The sequence below is a fragment of the Lepidochelys kempii genome, chromosome 8 (assembly GCF_965140265.1).
Source record: "Lepidochelys kempii isolate rLepKem1 chromosome 8, rLepKem1.hap2, whole genome shotgun sequence".
NCBI lineage: Eukaryota > Metazoa > Chordata > Testudines > Cheloniidae > Lepidochelys > Lepidochelys kempii.
The window spans coordinates 43,972,002-43,994,362 of record NC_133263.1 but is presented as its reverse complement, the minus strand read 5'-3'; the positions used below and the strand labels follow the sequence as shown (position 1 = coordinate 43,994,362).

At 50.7% G+C, this 22,361-nt stretch overlaps 1 protein-coding gene across 1 annotated transcript in view; it reads left to right on the top strand.

Annotated features, from left to right (window-relative positions):
• Window positions 1-433: 433 nt before the first annotated feature.
• The window catches only part of CRIP2 (cysteine rich protein 2), a 58,845-nt gene continuing 36,917 nt past the window's right edge, over window positions 434-22,361 (top strand). Inside the window, exon 1 of the mRNA XM_073356248.1 lies at window positions 434-565. Within this exon, the coding sequence (XP_073212349.1) occupies window positions 523-565 (43 nt within the window). The 5' untranslated portion in view covers window positions 434-522. The remainder of the gene's footprint in view (window positions 566-22,361) is intronic.

The following is a 22,361-nucleotide window of genomic DNA, read 5'->3' as shown; positions in this document are numbered from 1 at the left end:
GTGGCTGGGCTGCGGGGAGGGTGCGAAGGGGACACCTGGGGGGCCCCTGTCCTGCTCTGCCCAGGTGTTTGGGACCGGACACAGCCCCGGGCAGGGTGCAGCTCGCTCTGGGCCAGGGTCCGTCCGAGGAGCCCTGTGGCTCCCAGCCTCCCGCCCTGGCTCTGCGCTCAGCAGGGGCAACCCCCCGCTGGTGCCCGGCAGCTGTCTCCAGCCGGCCCCGGTTCCGGCCCCGCGCTCGGGGGGTGCAGACAGCGCAGCCCCGTGTGCTGAGGGGGCGCCTCGTGCAGCTGGGCGGCGGGGGCTGCTCCCTGCACCTGCTGGCGCGCCCGGCCCCCGCGTCGGTCTCAGCAGCGGCGCAGCGCGGGGAGGGAAGGCGAGGCGGGGACGGAGTCGCCCCCAGCTCGCCAGCGCGGCCAATGGGCGGGCGAGCCGGGCTGTGGGCGGCGCGGAGCGGAGCTTGGGCCGGGCGGAGCAGGGAGCCCGCACACAGCAGCGCGTCTCCCCGGCTGCGCGACCCGCGGCATGGCAGCCAAGTGCCCCCGGTGCACCAAGACCGTCTACTTCGGTGAGTGCCCGGTGCCCCCTGCCTCCCCAGCCCGGGGCATCCCCCGGGCACGGACCGGTGCCCCCCGCCCTCGCTCCCCAGCCTGGGGCACTCCCGCCCGGGAACAGGGGCTACCCCCTTGCGCTCCCCAGCCTAGCCGCAGCTCTTCCCCCCATCCCCACTCCTCGGAGGGACTAGTACCTCCCTTTCACACACGCCCCGCAGCCTGGGAAAAGGGAAGGCTACTCTCCCTCCATCCTGGGTGCAGCCCCAACCCGGCAGTAGGGGCTGCGACCCCCCCCCGCCCTGTATTCCCCCCCCCTTGCACCCCCCCTCCCGAGAGCTGAGCCCATCGCCAGTCCGTGCGTTCTTCCCGGGGGCGGGGCGGGCAGCTGGTGTCTCCCTTCCCCACCCTCTGTGCACCCCTACCTGGGAATAAGGGGGCTGAGCCCATCCCCAACCTGGGTGCACCCCCTTTCCAGTTTGCAGGCTCCCCCTCTCTGGGAACAGAGGGCAGCTGAGCATGTTAGACCTTGGTCTGTGGCTCTCTGCTTGGATTTAACATGATGAGTAGAGGCTATATGGATAGGGCGTGGCAGGGAAAGGGTTAGAGCTAAACCTCTGCTGCTTTGGTTGGTTAGGGGGGAAACACCTGCGTTGTTTGTATTTGTAAAGTTGTGAGGGCTCCACCTGATCTGGTCCTCTGGTACCGGCTCCCTGGGAGAGTCCCTGTGTGCGCTTACTGGGACAGGGTGATTGGGATCTCTGCTGTGTTGTCTGATCCCCTGCCCAGATGGGTGTGCGTGGCTGGGCCAATCTCTCAAGTGCTCGGTTCTGCAGCTCGGACCAGATTTTTCAAAACAGCTCGCGTCTGTCCCACACCCAGTGTGTTGAGATCATAGACTCACAGAAAGGTAGGGCTGGAAGAGACCTTGAGAAGCTATCAAGGCCAACCCCCTGGGTTGTGCAGGGCCAAATAAACCTAGTCCATCCCTGGCAGGTATCTGTCCAACCTGTTCTTAAAAATCTCCAGTGGCAGGGATTCTACAACCTCCCTTTGAAGCCTATTCCAGAGCTTAACTACTCTTATAGTTGGAAACTTTTTCCTAATGTCTAACCTAAATCTCCCTTGCTGCAGATTTATCCCATTACTTCTTGTCCTGTCTCCAGTGGCCATGGAGAACAAATGATCCCTATCCTCTTTATAACAGCTGTTAGCTTATTTGAAGACTATCAGGCCCCCCCCCCCCCCCGGTCGTCTTTTCTCCAAACTGAACATGCCCAGGTTTTTTAACCTTTCCTCACAGGTCAGATTTTCTAAACCTTTTTATCATTTTTGTTGCTTTTCTCTGGACTCCCTCCAGTTTATCCACATCTCTCCTAAAGTGTGGTGTCCACAACTGGGGTCTCAGCAGTGCCAGTAGAGCAGGACAATTACCTTCTATGTCTTACATACAACACTTCTGTTAATACACCCCAGGATATTACCCTTTTTTGCATCACATTGTTGATTCAGATTCAATTTGTGATCCACTATAAACCCCAGATCCTTTTCAGCTGTACAACTGCCTAGCCAGTTATTCCCCATTTTGTAGTTGTACATGTAGTTTTTCCTTCCTAAGTGATGTACTTTGAGCTTGTCTTTATTAAATTTCATCTTGATAAATTGAGACCAATTCTCCAATATGTCAAAGTTGTTTTGAATTTTAATCCTGTCCTCCAGAGTGCTTGCAACCCCTCCCAGCTTGGTGTCTCCCAGAAATTATATAAGCATACTCTCCACCCCATTGTCCAAATCATTAATGAAAATATTGACGAATACCAGACCTGGGACTGACCCTTGTGGGACCCCACTGGATTTACTCTCCTAGTTTGACAGCAGCCCTTTGATAACTACTCTTTGACTACAGTCTTTCAACCAGTTGTGCACTGACCTTACAGTAATTTCATCTAAACCACATTTCCCTAGTTTGCTTATGAAAATGTCATCTGGCACTGTGTCAAAAGCCTTACTAAAATCGAGGTGTATCACATCTACTGCTTCTTCCCCATCCATCAGGCCAGTAACCCTGTCAAAAAAGGAAATTATTTTGGTTTGGCATGATTTGTTTGTGACAAATCCATACTGGCTATTCCTTGTAACCCTATTATCCTCTAGGTGCTTACTAATTGATTGTTTAATAACTTGTTCCAGTATCTTTCCAGAGAACGAAGTTAGGCTGACTGGTCTGTAATCATCTGCAAATCTCACACTGATTGTGGGTGCTGAGTAGCTTTGATCTGACCAGTATTGCCAGGATGGCGGTGCCAGGAGGCCCGCCTGAGTTAGGACACATTGACTTTCCAGAGGATGGGCAAAGTTGTTTTTGGAAAGACAGGAGAACTTGGCAGTAGTGGGAAGAATGGGAGGTAAAAGTCAGAAATGAGTTCCAGCAGCATCTACAGACAGCAAAGAGCTAGAATGCAAAGGTTAACTACATGTGCCCCCCCACCCCTCAATTCTGCATGTTGAAGTACAGAGCATTTCTCATCCAAACCATTTCCAAAATCTCTGAATTGCTTTGTTCTCCTTTACTGTAAATTTATGTAAAATACTCTTATAGCGCACTTTTCACTAATGGAGCTCACAGCACTTTACAAAGGTGGGTAAAGCAGTATTAGTTTCATTTTACAGATGGGAAAACTGAGGCACAAAGACACTTAATTATATTTTAAAAAGTGCCTTCTGAATTTGGGGATATCCATTCTTGGGGTGCCCAGCCTGAGGCACCTTGGACCCCATTCTCAGAAGCACCGAGTACCCACAGTTCCTGCTGACTGCAGTTGAAGAGATGGCTGTTCTGCACCTGTAAAAGTCAGACCCTGGGCGTCTCCGGTGGAGCATCCTGATTTTAGTGACTTTCCCCAGTTTACAGAGCTGGTCGTGGCCAATCTCGGACTAGAGCCCAGGTCTCCTGACTCCTTGCTGTGCCTTGCCACCATTTGACAACTTACCTCTTCCAATACCGCTTTTATTACGTGAAAAGTACATGGTCCAGACCGTGGCTTGGCACCAACTAGAACCTAGCTTTGACTTGCTCCCTTGTCCAACCTGTCATGGTCTTAAGAGTCCTAAGAATTACTGTTGAAGATTAGGATAATTTTAAAGGCATGGGGAATTAATCTCCATTACCCAGATCACTTTCTGATTGAATTAGTTAGCTTTGCATTCCGGCTTAGTTTTGGCTAGTGCTGCTTGCAGGTTATTCCCACCCTGGAGAATAGTTCCCATCTCCCTCCTATGATCTACTGCCATGTAGCAAAGTGTGTGACTGCTCAAGCATCCATCTTCCCCAGTCCTTGCTGCTCCTGGTTGTTTATTTTGGTAGAGAAATACCATGGGGTTATGATAGCATCTGAGCGTTTAAAGCTTTGGGAAGGGTTGTGCACTTTCATTCCGCTGCAGCCATCTCCAAGTAAACATTGAGAAATAGGAATTTGCTTTTTCTCCCCTTCTAAGTCTTTTTGTGGGGGCGGGAATAACTCAGCCTGTTGGATTTCTTCCCTTGTGTGTGAATCTTTCCCTTTTAAGCTGAAAATACCGTGTCTGTTTTCCTGGAGGCCCCAGTCTGATGTTAGTTTCTTTCTCCCTGCTCTCTGGGTGACTCTGTTCTTGTGGAATCACTGGTTGCTGTTGGTAGTGGAGAAGACTGTCCTCTCCTGACTGCCCCAGCTGCAGTCAGGGAGATGGGGCCATATTTTGCCCAAGCAGAAGTACCCATGGGAGTGAGCCAGAGGAACCATGATCTTGCAGAGTTCACTTCCAATCTTCCCCGTTTAGGGAGGAATCAGGTCAGCATTCCCAGGATTTGTGATGAGTGGAAGTGTCAGTCCTGCAGAAGATCTAGGCTCTTTTACTTTGCCCGCCCTCTTGCCCCACGGTCCCAGGGAAGATGGGTTTATGCAGGTGTCATCCACCCACAGCTACATAAATGAGCTGCCTAGATGCATGGAGCAGGTAATAACCTAGAGAGAGGAGACACCCTATGCTCCCTACTTTGCAGCAACAACATGCAGAAATCCGCTTGGATAGAAGCCATCTTTGCATGCCATGGGCTGTGGCTGCTCCCTTGCTCCTCCCAGCCCCAGCTCAGCCTCCGCTGCCTGACATCCCATGGAGACCTGGCTTTATTTGTGGGGGAGGGCTTCTGAGGGGTCTGAGGAAAGGGGTATAGGGGAGACTGTGCCACAGAGCCAATGCTGGTTCTATGCCAGCCAAGGTGGTCTGTGTTCAAGAGTGGCGAGAGCAATCAGAGTCAGAGCTGGTCCAAAATTTTCTGTTGAAACACTTTTTTGATGGAAAATGTTGCAAAAACAGTATGCTTTTGTTGAAATATCTTGCATATAACACCCCCCCCCCAAACCCAAATATCAAAACATGTTCATTTCTCTTGGTATGAAAACAAATCAAACACTTTTTCTGCAAGTTGGGGAAATCATTTCCTGACCAGATCTAGTCCAAACATATCAGGAAAGTGGCAGAAGAAGAGGTGTTTTCCTGCTTCTTGTTTCCAAGGCCAGTTTTTATTTTGAACTTCCACTGCAATTGACCAATAAATCACATAACCTAGTGGGAAAGCAATAGTGGAAGTATCTTCCACAGGTTGCGTGTGTGCATGAATTCCTTTATTGCCTCTTAAGGGAGACTGATTAATAAAGTCCTGCTTGTTTGGAAGTGTTACTTCCTTGTGATGAATGACCCTTGGTTATAATTATTTTAGATGACAGGAGTTGTGATTCTGAATCTCAGGAAAATGTAACCAAATTATTTTTCTCTTCCCTCTGCCTGACTTTGTTGAGATGCTCATGTACTGAAATGGGCAGCTGTCCAGAAATAACGGTAATTTTATTTATGGAAAATTAACTTTCAGTCTTCCTGTTGCCTTTTACTCCACGGAAAAATCTGGCAGATCCTGCCTCTGTAATGAGAGGGATGTGGGTGTTTCCTGAAGTGCAGAATGAGGTTAAAGTACAGGAAAACATAAAAATAGATTTTTTTTTTGTTTTTGTTTTGAAAAAGCACATTGTGGCCTGGGATGTTTTTCCCAGTAGCAGCTGGGCCATTGGTTAGTCTACCTTTTTTTTACGATGTGATTTGAAAGATCCAGTGAATACTTGTTGGGACTATTTAAGTGAAAAAGTAACTGCTTGATGCTAATTCTCCGTAGCTGACTCCTAGACCCCTAACTGCAAATAGCCCATGTTTTGGTCTCTTCCACCAGGAAGAGTTGGTGGTCACAGTCACCCTGAAGCAAAACAACTGAGTATTTCCTAAGCTACCAATACAAAAGAGAGGCCTCCAAGTGAGTTTTGCAGGGTCACTGCCTTTGTGGCCTGTGCCTGGGGGAAAATTCTGAATTGCCCCTCTCTACCAGCCTTTGTTTTCAAACTAGTGAACTGCAGAGAGAAAACTGCAGCAGCTGGCGTCTTGCTGCTTCTCTGTGCAATGTTTATCACAGAATTCTGAGCTTGAATACAAAGTTAAAAAGACAAAATATGTAACAAGTACATGCGATTTATTGTCCATCTGCTGGAACCCAGGCAGGCAGATAACAAACAGGCATTTTTTGTTCTTGATTGCATTGTTCTAAAGGACCTCGTCTGGCGGTGGGTGTGTGAACGCGCATGCAATTACAGAGTCAGGGAGCTTTGCTGCAAGGGGGTGGCTTTTCTTTGTCCAAAGAAATGCCTATGGGTACATGCCAGCCCATGCCAGAGGAAGAAGTGGCCAAATAGCCCCAGAATTTAGCATTTTTGTGCAACTGGCAGCAGCAGCGAGTGCTGAGGTATTGGGGGGAAATTTTGTATGTGTGGAATGAGGAGCCTGTTGTCTGGAGGCAGCAGGGAGAGAGGCTTTTAGCTTGGGATCATTTGATTGCCAGTATTGGCCAGCATCTGAGGTTGGAGAGTGCTTTTGAGTTGGGCGGCGGGGGGTGGAGGGTATAAGGCTCACAGCCCAGCATCAGCCTCTGTAGCTTGGGCCAGCAGTAACCAGCACCATAGGAGAAGAATGGAGGCAAGCTGCCTCTCACTGATACCCTGGGGGAGCAGTCCAAGCTTCCCACAGGGGAATCCTTGGTAAGCAGCAGCCCAGCATCACAGGAAAGGGGAACAAGTGTTAGCAAGAGGTGAGCAGACCCCTTGATCCATGGTCACTGCAGCTGGGTCTGAGCTGAGTAAACGGGCCCATTGGCTGGTGTCAAAGTGCCCAATGCTCATCATTGCTACACCGGTCATCTGTGTATCAGCTCTCCTGCCGCTGTATTTAGGAATACAATGTCCTGGCCAGTACCGCTTCCTTCTGTGCTTTGCAGAGCTCTGTGCAGGCTTGTTTGCTCTGGAGAAATTCAAGCTAGAAGAGCAGAACCAGCTCTGCTATTAATAAGTAACCACTGTCCTTGGAAATAGATGCTTGCTGTTTTCCAGTGCCCATGGCCTGAAAATCTCCAGCCCAGGCCGGCTCTGCATGGCTGAGTGTGAGGATTTTGTCTGTGCGTGTATTATAGGTTTTCTTAAAATATTGAGAAAACTCCAGCCTTCTCTTCAGCACAGCCTGCATGGCAGAGACCATATGGGTGACTTAAGCACAGCTGCTTTATTGCCAGGGATAATGCTGATGGCCTGGAAGCTGGCTCTTATATAATCTCCTATTTTGATGTCTGAGAGGCTGCTCTCTGGGTGTGTCCATCTAAGGAGACAGGGTTTCTAGCAAGTTGCCGCCTGACTCCGGTATCAGAATACAAGCAGCTGACGGGGATTTAGCTGTGAAAGTCCTAGAGAGCAGGAAATTGCCCAAAGCTGCAGAGTGGGGTGACTAGCACAGTTGTAGTGTACTTGGACAAGTACTACAAATGACAGAAAATCACATAGGCCTTCCTGTAGTAGCAGCCCCTAACCTTCCTTCCTGTCTCTTCACTGGGGGTATGTCTGCAGCTTATTAGCAAACATTTCTATAGCAGTAATGGCTAAGGGTCACATCAGGGTGTGCCCACTCATAGGTGCCGACCCCGTGAGTGCTCCGGAGCTGGAGGACCCATGGGGAAAAATTAGTGGGTGCTTTGCACCAACTGGCAGCCAAGCTCCCCTCAATCCCCACCCCACCATCACCACCTCCTCCTCCCCTGAGCGTGCTGCGTCCCCATCCTCTGCCTGCCTCCCAAGGTTTCCCGCTCAGCCACCGCCAAACAGCTGTTTGGCAGTGTTAGCTCGCTCTGGGAGGGAGGGGGAGGAGGGGAAGCTGGGGTGGGGATTTGGGGAAGGAGTTGGAATAGCAGCAGGGAGGGGGCAGAGTTGGGCGGGGACTTTGGGGAAGGGGTTGGAATGGGGGCGGTGCAGGGGTGGGAAGGGGCAGGTCCTCAGGGAAGGGGTGGAGTGGTGGCGGAGCTGAGGCCAGAGGGGGGTTGAGCACCCACGGGAAAGGGGGAAAGTCGGCGCCTGTGGCCCCACTGTGCTCAGTGCGGTGCAGATGTAAATGCAAGCTCTGCTCCCAAAGAGCTTGTGGTTTGAAAGACAAGATGCCAGTTGTTAACTGTGTTTCATAGATTCCAAGGCCGGAAGGGATGACTGTAATCGTCTAGTCTGGGTCCTGTGTAACCCAGGCCAGAGAACTTCCCTGAAATGATTCCTAGAGCAGATCTGGACAGGTTAATTAACATGCCTGGTTAATTAACCACTTGTTCCTATCACTTGATGCATCTGAAGAGTGGGGTTTTTACCCACAAAAGCTTATGCTCAAATAAATGTTAGTCTTTAAGGTGCCACCAGACTCCTTGTTTTTGTGGATACAGACTAACACGGCTACTCCCGGATACTTGTTCCTACCTGTGTTCCATCCCACAATTAGCATAGACCCAGCCTTGCAGAAACCCCTGCAGGAGGTGAGAGCACCTAATATGCTGCTGTGTTTCATCCTTGCAGTTCTCAGTGGCTCCCCTCCTCCTCTGCTGTTCATTGGGAGCCAGCTCACAGCTTCTCCTTGCAGAGCAGCTGAGGGACAGATTGGGTGTGCCTGGGACTGGCAGGAGACTCCCCAGCTGAGGGACAGATTGGGTGTGCCTGGGACTGGCAGGAGACTCCCCTGCAAGCCAACTAGTATCTAGTTTTTCCATACTGCTCATTAGGTCAGCAGGGAGTGAGTGGTGCTTCCATTTCTCACTGAACTGCTGATTGACAGCAGGTGTGGCGAGAGCCTAGGCCCTGATCCAGGGAACGCTCCCGTGTGCTGTGCAAGTGTCTTCAGGAACAGGAGCTTAGTTTTTAGGCTGCAAGCAAGCAGTTAGAAGGGAGCTTCATATTGATCACTGTCCAGAGCATAGGGAGGGGGAGAGAAAATAGGAAAGGGGAAATTGAGAGAGGGGGAAAGGAAATTGAATGGAGGGGGAAGAAAAGTTAGAGGCACAACTTGAAAAGAGGCAGATAAAATGGGGTGGCGGGGAGAGAAACAAAAATAATGAGGCAAAACAAATTTTCCATACAGTTATTAAGAAAATGTTACAGTAAAGCACAAAGAATGAATAGCTTCTGTTACATCACACGTAGGTCTGACTTTACGTATGCAGGGTCAGATCTGTGCCTAGTACCTAATATATATTACCTCTGTTGCCTTTAGACTAAAAGCCATCCTGCTCTTACTACAGCACTATGCATGCTGAAGGTGCTGTATAAGCAGTACTGAGGACAAGGGTTGGGAGACCTTGCTGAGAATGGGAGCTGGGTCCCAGGTGCCCAGTGCGGGTCAGTAGAGAACCTGCTCTGATTTTGCTTTCCCCTCTAATATTAGTGTTGGCTTTCTGCATGGCTTTCTTCCTGGTTTTGTGTGTGCCTGATGGGTTATACCAAACAAGACCCAAAGGCCGCTGGGTCAGAATGGAGTTTTGTTGGCTTTCTACCAGGATGGAGGCAGGTAGATTAAAAAATAAAATGTCTTAAATCTTGTAAAATGCAGGAAATTACATTGGACACCCTACAGATGTCCCTGGGCACATCGCTTCATGGTGATCTTTTCTGTGCTTGTGCAACCCATGTAAGGAGAGGGGGTTCTTTGTCCCCCTCTAGTGACTGGTTCTTCTACAAAGTTTGAGTCCACTAATGGACTTTGTCCTCCAGCGGTAAAGGCTTATAGCACTGAATGGCTTGGGTTCAAACCCCGCTGACAGGCCAAGTGGGTTTGGTTAAATTTGTCCACGTGAGTTTCCAGGCTGTTGCATCATCCACCCTGTTCACCCTCACCTTTCCATGCAGGCCTGAGAGGGGACAATGCCTTTCTGGGCTGGGAAGCTATTGAAAGAGTGGTGCAGGAGGGGAGTTGACAATGTCTCTGGCTTCCCTTCCTAGCACTTGAGCCCACATGGCATTTGACACCTGACTCTTTGGTCCAGTGGGCTTCCTTTGATTAATTTTAGCATGGATAATTTTGAAGAGCGGGTGACATCCTGCAGAAAAAGGAGAGTGCCTGCAATGCATTGTGGCACGGGTCCCTTCCTAGCCCTGGAAGGAAGGAGACCTTTTGTCTGCCTGTTTCAGCAGGAAACCTGGCTGCGCTGCACACTGTGTTGGCAGGTGACTTTGCACCAGCAGGCCCTGTCATTCAGTTACTTCCACCCAGTGGTGAAGGGTAATTATCAGATCTTTTGTTCCCTGAGCGAATGCGTGGTGTTATCTGTGGGTAGCTTGAAGCTCTCCGGGACCCTGCACTATAGGTTTGTAGGAATACATGAGTGGAAGGGCAGCCAGTATGTGCAGTTTTCAAGGCTCGGATACATCGTGAAGCAACAGGTCCAAGGCTGTGGAGGGCCTCCAGCAGATGAGGAGTACACGCAGTGTGTGATGCCATGTGGACTCCATGTTTGTATTAACACTTTGGCCAGTGGATTCCTGGTGTCCTGTGTGGTGCTGGGCTCTCATCGGCACAGGCCAGCCAGTCAGATTGTGCCTCCAGACCCCACTCTGCTCCTGTTTCCTCCCTTAAAAATGGGTGTTGGTCCTTGTCTCTCTAGAGCTGCAGTTCCTGGAAACTATGGGGCATACTGAAAACCTGGTGTGTTTCCATGGGAGAGGGCAAGAATGAAGAGTGTAGAACTTCCTTCTGGGGCTTGGAAGGTGATGAGGAGATGAAGCACCTCTCTGCCTCACCAAACCAACGGGCTCCAGAAAGCAGGCCCCGGTCATGAGCAAATCAGGGCAGGTTTCAGAGAGAGCTTGGCCCTAGCCATGAGCGTTATCAGTCTAGAGCCTTGTGTTCCCTGCCATGGAACGGGATGCTATAAAGACCAGTGTGGTTTCTCCCAAACCTGAGGAGAGCACAGGACAAATTAGCCAATTAAAGACATGCATGCTGGATTGGAGGGGGTCACTGACTGGACCAGCCGTGTTTCTTTTACTATGTTTGGTCACAAAATCTATGTAACTTTCTATGGACCCGTGTTGGCAGGCAGATGCTTTAGTGCTTTTTTTTTTTTTAAAAATAAAACAAGCCATGGCAACAAGATGTCAGCAGCAGCTATGATCCCATCCCTGTGGCCCCGCAGTGTGTCTGGTGCACAGAGAACATCAGCCAGAAGACTGACTGATAGAGTTTGGTTTGCAGCTTCCGCAGGCTTGTGGTGGAGAGGGCTTGACAATGATAGTGATCCTATGGGCAGTGCCTGGGCTCCGAATTGGAGAAAAGATTAAAAATGTGAATGGCAGTGGATGGATATACATCAGGGTGGGGACAGAGGGGACAGCCTAAATGATTCTCAGCAGGTGGGTTACAAATGCGTATAACCCAGCTAGTCAGAATGATTTCCTTCTTCCATTACCTTTCAGGGCTGTGTGTTTTTCCTGCAAGTCTTGCTGCTGTTACAGAGAGCTGCTCTGTTTTCCAGTGTTGCGTATTAGAGGAAATCTCCTGGCTAGCAGAGAGCAATGCAGAGCCTCAGCTTCAGGCCCTAGTAGTTAGCAAGCATGGAGGTTCATCGCTCAGCTGTCCTTCTCTGCCATTTTTCAGGCTACCAGCATGACCTGTTATATTTAAAAGAAACTGATTAGTTTAAAAGTAACTGATGTTGCCAGACCCTCGGACACTGAGCTGAAGGCAGGTACACAGCAGGTGCAAAATGTTACTCAGTTGGAGTGGTAACTATTTACATTTTTCAGAGTAACAGCTGTGTTGTTCCTTTTCCTTTTGTGAATACAGACTACTTGTGGCACCTCGGAGACTAACCAATTTATTTGAGCATGAGCTTTCGTGAGCTACAGCATCCGATGAAGTGAGCTATAGCTCACGAAAGCTCATGCTCAAATAAATTGGTTAGTCTCTAAGGTGCCACCAGTCCTCCTTTTCTATTTACATTTGACATTCACCCCAGTGCAAAACAGTGCCAGGGCAATGGAGAATTGGGCCCCAACTGCCTGAAGAAGCCACTGTCTCCTTGAGGGCTTGATTCAGCTCTCACGGATGTCTGTGGGAAGCTCTCCATGGACTCCCCAGATTTGAGATCGGGCCCCCACCAAGGACGGGGAATTGAAGATTCAGGTGGTTAAACAGAATGCAGGTTGATAATTTTGGCATCCGCTGCTGAGCAGGAAGAACATGGCTGGCTTCCCTTTTGAAGGGTGGGCTGTTGCCTGCAGGAAGGACGTCCCTGAGAGAGTGAGAGATTTAGGGCTTGTCCTGGCAAAGGGGAAAGGGAGATTTCTAGAGCATGTTAGCAACCACATTCTAACACATGAAGGTAGACAAGGCAAGTTGTATCCCCACATGCGCTAGCTGGTTGAGCTGACCTGTGGGATGAGCCTGGGTTAGACTTGAAGTTGTGTTAGAAGGTGCAAGCAACATGATCTAAAATCCTACTCCTCTCATCCTAGTCCAGACATACCGTTAGGAAAGGCCGGGTCACAGCCTGACTCTGAGCTCTCCGCCTTTGCCTGTCATCGTTTCCTCTGAACTAGTTTTGTGTATTTTTAACTCTGCTAATCTGGGTCCTGTCAGCAGCAAGAGGGGGAGAGGAGCTGTGCCTGGGGTTGGGATGTTCTTGTTTGGACACTCGCACAAATGATTAAATAAGACAGAACGGGTCCTGAGCTTGTGGGCAGAATGGTGAACCTTTCACCATTCCCTGAGTGCTGGGAAATACACTAAGAAACACAGAAAGTGCCCTGGACCGAATGCTAACGCTGCACTGCCAAGGCCCCGGGCATCAGCAAACGCCCAGGTTCAGAATGGCCGTACCTCTGTAGCCCTCCCCCTTGTGTGTAGACACTTAGATACAGGTGCTGTGGCAATTTAAAAGAATCACATCTCAGTGTGAATTTTTCTTGCTTGTATTTTGTTGAGGCTCCTTATACTTTGTATAAGTAGGGGCATAGCGAGCAGATCGAGGGACGTGATCGTTCCCCTCTATTCGACATTGGTGAGGCCTCATCTGGAGTACTGTGTCCAGTTTTGGGCCCCACACTTCAAGAAGGATGTGGATAAATTGGAGAGAGTCCGGCAAAGGGCAACAAAAATGATTAGGGGACTGGAACACATGAGTTATGAGGAGAGGCTGAGGGAGCTGGGATTGTTTAGCCTGCAGAAGAGAAGAATGAGGGGGGATTTGATAGCTGCTTTCAACTACCTGAAAGGGGGTTCCAAAGAGGATGGCTCTAGACTGTTCTCAATGGTAGCAGATGACAGAACAAGGAGTAATGGTCTCAAGTTGCAGTGGGGGAGGTTTAGATTGGATATTAGGAAAAACTTTTTCACTAAGAGGGTGGTGAAACACTGGAATGCGTTACCTAGGGAGGTGGTAGAATCTCCTTCCTTGGAGGTTTTTAAGGTCAGGCTTGACAAAGCCCTGGCTGGGATGATTTAACTGGGAATTGGTCCTGCTTTGAGCAGGGGGTTGGACTAGATGACCTTCTGGGGTCCCTTCCAACCCTGATATTCTATGATTCTATGATTCTATGACTGTCACTGCAAGGGAGTAGGTGGGGAAAACATTTTCCTCTATTGTTTTCTTCTTTGTGTGATTGACAGCACTCTGTATGCTCAGTTCTGCTGTTTCCCCGGTGTGGTATTAGGCCCCAATCCTGAAAAGTGGTGCTGCCCTTTTACTGCAGGGAGTCCTATGAGTTCAGGCTCAGGACCAGAGCGATTAGATTTTCCCTCTGTTTGTGTGGGTCTCATGCAGCAGCTGGAGGGGGAGAAGCTTCCTTTAGAAAAAGGAAAATATGGTGATAAAGCCACAAAGGAAAATGTGATGATAAAGCTACAGAGGCTGGCAGGGGACACAAGGCTGGTGTGGTACCAACACAAGCTTAAACTTCTTTGGAGTAGAGTAAGTTTCAGATTCATGATGTCTCTTTAATTCCTTGGTCCCATGCTCCTTCTGTAATACAAAACAATATCCTACAGTTCTGACTAGCACTTTAGATAAACATAGATAGCATCTTGTGACAGCATTCTTCATTCTTACATATGGATTCCTACATTAGTTGCACTGTCCTGGCGCAGTGTATTTGCATTCATATTATGCGTGACCTGGCAAACGCTTACACATGTGAGGCACTCGATCTGCATGCATGAGAGTTTGTAGAACTGGGGGGAGGAGGTGTTAGACTTCTTATACAAAAAGCTTTTAAAATAAAGAGGCGCAAGCTGAGGTCCAGATTCTGCTCTCATTGAAGCCAGCAGAAAACTCCCATTGAAGTCCCAATAGAAAACTTCCACTCAGTGAAGTCAGTTCGATTCACCACAGATGACATGGGATGGTGCCTAGATACAGTGGTGACGGGCACACTGGAATTGCCTCAGACAGACGTGTGGGTGACATGCAGCCTGCTTCTAAGATCTGATCAGTGCAACTGCCCCACCCAAAGCCACTGCAAAGAAGACAGAAATCTACAAAAGATTCTGCCCCCCTCAGTTCTCAGAAGTCCTTGGGGGGCCCTGCCAGGGAGTGGGTTTGTGGAGGCTCAGGAACTGGGTGTCTGGCGGGGTCCCCCTCCAAGTCGGTGTCTGTGAACACAGTCCACAGTAGCAAACTAAAGTACCAGGCTCTGTATATCAGCTGCCTGGTGCAGCAGTCTGTGAGTCTCCCATCAGGCTTTTATCAGGCGCTCTCCTGGTGTGCTGCTGAGAGGCTCCAAGCTGTTTGAATGCCCCTTTCTCTTCCCAGCTGGAGGGAAAAAGGAAATGGCCTCACTGGGAAAGGACTTTGTTTTTCATACTGTTACTGGCATGGGCCTCCCGCCTGCAAATCACGCTGCAGATGGAAGATGCTCTACATCTACCCCAGAGGAACTGGTAGCAGTTTGCCCCTGTAGTATCTGGAAGTGTTTGTAGTGGATGGAGTTTGTCCTAGTGCACATAGCCGAAACCTGCTGGGCTAGTTATTTGAACTGGAATGCTAGCGTACGTGGGTGCAGTAGGAGAAGGCTGGTGCTGAATATCACTAGCCTTCAACATTAAACGGAGTAGTATACTTTGGGGTGAAAGGTGTTGCATGATCCAAAAGAATCTCACAGCACATCACAGAATTTACAGCACAGTAGCCATACCTGTCAAGTGAATCCATTACTGAAATGCACCTACTTCTGGGGTCGAGTGAGTCAAATGCTTAACAGCTCACAGCAGTGCCACACAACACATTAGAACAAGAAGTGTCCATGTTTCAGAACCAGTCTGATTCAATTTAATAAGGAGGGTATGGCAGCCAAATGTCAAATAATAGAGAAATTGCAGTGGGCAACTGCAACAGATTCCCCAGGACAGGAGGAAAATGGGTGAAGAATTCCCAGATGAGCTGGAAGAAGAGTGCACAAAGTTAATTAAGGATTAAAGGGAATAGACAAGGGTAGCAAAAAAGCAGAATGCATTAATGCAGAGTTCTAGTGTTATTGGACAGGAAATAAAATGAAATGCTAGCTAAAGCATCTGGGGTAAAATAATCTGGAAGACAGCTATTCAGTAGGAGTGGGAAATCTGGAACGCAATGATGTAGAGACACTGGGGTAATAATGGAGCACAAATCAGACAAGCAGCGTGGCTGCCAAAAAAGGTCAGAGCAATTTTAGGCTGCGTAGCGAGATCCTGATTCTGATCCCACTCACAGTGGTGTTCTGGTAGGCTGGGAGAACTCGCTTGGAGCCATTCCTGGTTGATCCCCACAGAGGTGATAGTTCTCCTCTCCGTGGGTGAGACTACACTGCGAGAATGCTTTGTGCAAGTCTTGGAGGGACTTCAGAGAGAGAGCAACAACAGTGACTCTGGGGCCGGAGGGATTGAATTACTGGTAAAGAACGAACTATGTATGTCTTGGCTGCACAAAGAAGTGGGGACATAACAGCTAACAAATATGTGAAGGCTGGAGATGAGAAGGAGGGAGAAGAATTGTTTAGAAAAGTCCGGTTTCAGAGTAACAGCCATGTTAGTCTGTATTCGCAAAAAGAAAAGGAGGACTTGTGGCACCTTAGAGACTAACCAGTTTATTTGAGCATTATGCTTATGCTTATATAAATTGGTTAGTCTCTAAGGTGCCACAAGTCCTCCTTTTCTTTTTAGAAAAGTCCGAGGAAGTAGGGGTGAGAGTGTAATGCAGCTAAACGTCAGAAAAGATTTCCTACTGAGGGTCTGTTAGGCCACAGGATGGAGGCCAGTAGCGTAGTTCACCTAATACTGGAGCCCTGGAGGATATTCTGTAGGACGGTGCCCCCTGCACACAGGAGAGGGACAACTTGACCTAATAAGTCTCTTCTAACTCCCATTTCTGATTTCCAAAAGGAGAAGGGGAGGAAAGCCCAGCCATCCTGAGACACCAGAGGGTGGGTCAGGAGACCTACAAATGTGGGGATGCTTTGAATTTCCCAACAAAGTATTGAAGAAGGCATGAGTCCATAGATCATGCTGGAGGCTCTGACCAATGGGACACAGGTATTGGCAATGGAAGAAAACTAGGGGCTTGTAATCTTGCATGTGCAGTGGCTTTGTTGGATGTTCTGCTGTGAATGGAAGTAGCAGCTAATATTCTCAGCTGCCTGGTGTTTCTGTTGGCTTTGTTTTCAATGTAGCCTGTTACTGGGTCCCATTTTCCACTGTTATCTCCATTTCCTCTAGGCCTAGAACTCTTTGAATTACTGCTAGACACACTTCAAAGGCTTCCCTCTCTTTCAGGGTTGTTGCTCATCTTCGTCCTTATGTGTCATGCGGATCTGATCTCCCTTTCCCTTTCTACAGTTGAACACTGCTGTTTACATCAGGAATGGAGAGGCGTGGGCCCAAGGTTACAGACAGAGTCCTTTACACTAAAGGAAGGAATCCCACAGCTCTGTCCAGTTCTGGCAATGGCTAATTTTTGTGTGGCCCTTGTATTGGGTCTCACCTGTTGCTTCCCACATTTGAGCCATGGCAAGGTGACGGGCATGGATTGGAGGATATTCTTTTTAGTCTTCAGACTGGCCAGACAAAATGAATCCATTGAATCTCAGACAGGTTGTGGAAGCTTCTTCACTGGAGGATTTCAAAACAGGGCTGGATAGTCACCTGTCTTGGATGATTTAGACAAAACAAATCCTGCATCTTGGTAGGGGGTTAGACTAGCTGACCCTTGCGATTCCTTTTAACCCTCTGGTTCTGTGATCGTAAGAAGACGGGCACATACACTTAAGTGTCTTTTCCTTAGTGAGGACCAACTCCAGTCTCCAATGAAAACCCCCTCAAGGCGACAGTCCCCTTCAGTAGTTCACCAAGAGCGTTATTTAGCACAGAGTAGAGTCCAGTGGTGGAAATGCACAGAGGAAATCAAGCTTTCCATGGACCCAGGTTAAGATGGCTGCCTCTCTGTGGTGAAGCTGGGAGGACTAACTAATCCCTTCCACTTCCCATCCTGAGGAGCTGCATGCCCTGACACTACCCTCCTTTTCTGGCCTATCCTCTCTAGACTCCTGCTCTTGTGCCTTATGCGAAGGGTGGCTGCCTGGCCTGAGGGTTGGCAGGATAATGAAGGAACGAGTCTCTTCGTCTCTCGGGGTGGGGTTCTTGGAACAATCTCTCGGCAGACAGGTTTCCTTCACTAACTTGAATTTCATCTGACAATCCTGTAGTCTGCGTTTTTCCTCTTAGCAGTCCTCAGCCATAAATATCCCTGCATGGCACACTGCTTCCTGACGTGCGGTTCATGATGGGTAACACTCCTCTACCCATTATTGTCAACTGTTGAGAATAGCCCACTTCCACCTTAATTGAATTGGCTCATTAGCACTGACCTCCCGACATTTGGTAAGGCAACTCCCATCTTTTCATATGCTGTGTATTTATACCTCCCTACTGTATTTTCCTCCCTACTGTATAGCCCACGAAAGCTTATGGCCAAATAAATTTGTTAGTCTCTAAGGTGCCACAAGGACTCCTCGTTGTTTTTGCTGATAAAGACTAACACGGCTACCCCTCTGAAACTCCTCACTTAGAGTCACACCTGTCACACCCCAGCTTGGACTCAAATTCACATGCCAACTCCTCGCTGTGCCTTTGCATGACTTGCTTTTGAATGGCAGCTAGGAACCTGGCTCCATAAGGTAACTGACTTGTTGCCCATCTTACTCATGGGAGTAAAGAGGGTGGGGTTTGACTCTGTGTGTGGGAGCCTGCCTGGAGAGGGAGAAAGCCTGTGTGAGGCGGTGATGGAGGCAAAAGAGCCTTTGAAACCTTCTGTGGCATGGCAGAATTTGCTGGGGAAAACCTCCATTCCCCCCCCTCCCAATTTAAATTGGTTGCCTTTGCCCAGTTTTTCAGAATTTCCCCATTGCTGGCTGTGGCCTGAGTTACTTTCTGTAGCTGGTCCTTGTGAAAGATGGCAGCTGAGCTGTGGGTCACAATAGCATTCCAGGGGTTGGGGCACAAATGGCTGTGGGGGGAGGGCCAGGAAAGGACTGGCCAAGAGGCGCAGTTGAGTGGAGAGCCGGGCGGGACCCGAGCACTTGAGAGGACGGTGAGGTGGTGGAGAGGAGACCTGGCCGCACGCTGAAGGTGGAACCCTCCGTAGTGTGGACGTGGGAGAAGTGATGTAGCTGAACCAAGCTATGGGAGACAAAACTGGAGAAAAGAAGGGGCTCCCAAGCCTTCTGCTTGGCTAACTGATAGGGTCAGACTGGGTGCTGGCTGGAGCCAAGACAGGCCCATGTGTAGCATGAGTTTGAGTGTCTGGAAGAGGTCTGTGATATTCTGCCAGGCACCTCCTGCTTCTCCTCACCAGGGAGGGCTGTGGAGTATAGCTGTCTGAGCACTTGTGCAGCACAGATGTGCGTGGCTTACTCCTAGCTGGGCTAGCATATGCCAGAGGGCACTGGATGCAGCCGTTGGCTGGGATGGGGTGTGTGCATGCTGAAACAAAAAGCTTTCTCAGGAGCCGCAGGATGATATGTTCCCTGGTATGCCCTTGAGGGGGCGGATTGGATGGGCTCCCCATCGGTGAAACTATGAGAGCCCTGCTGAGCAAAGGCAGGGGAGTTGTATGAGCATCCGTGTGTGTGTGTCCAGTCAGACAGTGCCTCTATGTGCCCTGCCAGCTGATCACAAGGAAACCCAGCTCCCCCGCTAGCAATCCGTGGGATGTGTGTATCTAGTGACTGGCATAATGCAGGGCGGTGGCTGAGTGTAGCCCTCCTCTCCCCTTCCCAGGCAAGGCCTGCTACCTCTTAGCACCTCTGTGAAACCAGCTGGAAAATCGGATTAATACCTGGAGCCTCGCAGGAAACTAGACACTGCCTCTTAACTGAGTGTCCATGAGGTGCTGCATTGCCAGCCACTCTGCTTCTGAACGGCAGAGAACTGCGCCATGCTGGTGGGTTCGATCCCTGTTCCTCCATTATCCTTGTCCTTTGTGTGTTACTTGGGATGGTCTACTGCAGCCCTGCCATGCTGCATGCTGTGTGTGGCTGAGGACTGCTTTTCCTATGCACAGCGCCATGCTGTGCTCCGCAGGCCCTGCCCCAGATACATGCCCCCATCCTTGAGCGAGGGGAGGACTGGTAGCGATGGACCAGACCGCGCTTGCAGGTGTTGTGAGTAATCACCTGCCACCTGCTCCTCTCAGTGTAGCTTCAGACCTATTCGGTGTAGCTCTTCCTGCGGTTTTCTCTGCTCTGTGTTCTGCTGGTTGGACAGCTACTCGGTCAATTGCTGCTCACAGACCTGTGGCCTGGTAATGACATTGCTAGCTATGGGAGATGGTGTCTTCCAAGCGCAGTGCTGCAGAGGGATGCACTCAGAATGGTTGCAAACCGTGTGTGTTGCTCTTTGAAATAGTTCCCGTGGTGGTCCTGGAGGCTCATGCTCAGCGGGAGTGTGTCTGATCCGTACCAGCTGCTTCCCACAGCTGCAGCCAGGCACAGATGTGCTACTGTTTCTCAGCAGCAAGAAGATGGGGGCAGGCAGTGTCAGCAGGAGGGTCTTTACAAACAGATGGCCTGGTTTTTGTTGTGTTTCTTGTCCCTCACTGGCTGACCTGGCCTGCTCATTAGAGCAGGAGCCAATCCAAGCAGATCCTCCTTGCGTGATGCTCAGATGAGCAAGTAGCTCTTGGCCACACAGCTATGCTCTCTTTGCCAGTGTCCAGGACAGAGGGGGACATGGGAAACACGCCCTGCATACGCAGCATTCCCACTTGGGCAGAAGGAGCCTCCCAGTGAAGAAGCTGGGAGAGGGACTTCACCCTGCTGCCCTGAGCATTGCAGTGTGACCCCAGAGGGGCTGTCGGCTTTTACGTCTTTTTTCTGAGATGGTTTGCAGGAGGTTTTGGCAGCCGCTCCCATGTTTTTGCCCTGACTCTAGTCCACAGTCAGTGCTTGAAGCCAGGTTGTTGGAGCGGAGAGACACCTGGAAGAGGTGGGAGTGAAGCCTGCAGCAGGCGAGGTGCTCTCAATGCAGCCACCACAAGCAGCACATTCAGGCAAAGTGCAGGACTGAGCAGTGCGCGGATTGCCTCTGCTGTCATGGGCACCTCCGGGAGGTGCCGTTCCTGGGGCAGAGAGGGAAAAGCAGTCTGATCTCCTGCGTGTGTTCACTGGGCCAGGCTGCTCCCTCGATCCCTGCTGGGTAGCACACGTAGGAGCCACCCAACAGGAGTGGTAGGGAGCTCTTGAGAGCTGAGGCACTGAGCAGCTTGTGTGCAGAGCCTCCCCTGTCCTGGCCATAGGCACGCTCCCAGAGGCAGAGACTTGACGGTGCTCCCCGTGCATGGTGCACACTAGGGTGAGCTGAGAGACCAAAGTGCGTGTGCTAAGACTCCGACATGCCAGGTTGCTGGGAGGCAGGCAACTGCTTGTGCCCCTGCAGAGGGGCTCTCTGGGTGGCTCATACCCACAACTCTTGATATGAGGCTTGGAGAGGCTGGGAGGCACTAGCCCTACGGGCTGATTTGTAGAGCAGCAGCAGTGTGGGTCTTTGAGGCTGGGGGAGGAAGGGTGGACACCGTTTCCAGATCATTCCCTTTTGGATCAGAAACAGGCAGAGGCCCTATAGCCCCCCAGGGGAGAGAGCTTGGGTGCCAGGCTGCAGTGGTTTCTCAGCTGCCTGTAAACCCCATTTTTAATGAGATCAAAAGGATTCTAAAGCTCTTGGGCCTGGCGTGTGCCTGTTGGCCTCAGTGGACTGCCACTGGCAGGGTCTTTGTCCCAGGGAGTGTCATAGAATCATAGAATATTAGGGTTGGAAGGGACCTCAGGAGGTCATCAAGTCCAACCCCCTGCTCAAAGCAGGACCAATCCTTTTTGCCCCAGATCCCTAAATGGCCCCCTCAAGGGCTGAACTCACAACTCTGGGTTTAGCAGGCCAATGCTCAAACAGCTGAACTATCCTGATGATCAGTTGGCAAGAGTAAACAGGGCAAATGCCCAGTTTTGCCAAAAAAGTGGGGTGTGACCTCTGGTGGGGCACGGAGGAACATGTGAGATGGGGGCAAGCAGCAATGTCAGCCCTGTGCTGGAGGGGAAGCTAGGGAGAGCGGCTTGGGCCAGCTGGCCCTGCACATGGGCAGGCAGCAGGGGTCTGGGACCGGGCCCACGTGGGTGGGGGGAGGGAGGCCACCATGGGGAGAGGGACTGTGGGCAGGCAGTAGAGGGCCTTGGGTTGGCCCCATGTACTGGGAGGGATGGGGACCTTGGGCTGGCCCCGTGCAGGTGGGAGGCAGGGAGAGCTAGGGAGAGGGGGGCCCTGTGTGCTGGTGGGCAGTGGGGGGCCTCGGGCTGGCCCTACACTGGTAGGAGTACGGGGACCTCAAGCCAGCCCCAGGCAAGAGGTAGGGAGGGCTCAGGCTAGCCCCGCGCACAGGTAAGGGGCCAGGTGGGCTTCTGGCCGACCCATGGGGTGCCCTGTTTTCCCTTTGGGAAAATATGGTCTCCCTAATGTGAGGCCCAGGGAGGGATGGGGCCACTGTTGAGTATGACGAGTGGGGACTGATCCAGGCTGGGCTGGGAGGGAGGTGAAAGCACCCCATCTGCTGTCCTGTGCTCTCTAAGCTGAAGTGTCGAAAGCTGGCATGTGGGGGTGCCAGGCTGCCATCCAGAGCATACTCCCTGGTCTCTGAGCCCAGCAGAGGCAGTGCTTTGCCTGCTCGTCAGTCCAGCCTGTGCCATGAGTTGTGGACTGGGTCTCAGTTCTGGGGCAGCCCCACAGGGTTTTCCTGGCTCTCCCTTGGAAGTGCAGAAATGCTAGTGCTGCCCTGTGTCCCCCACCCCCTCCTTCAGCAGGGCAGCCATAGCTCTCCTGGTAGGGATCCACCCGCTGTTGGAGGAGAGGGAGCAGTGACGCAGGGAGCTGAGC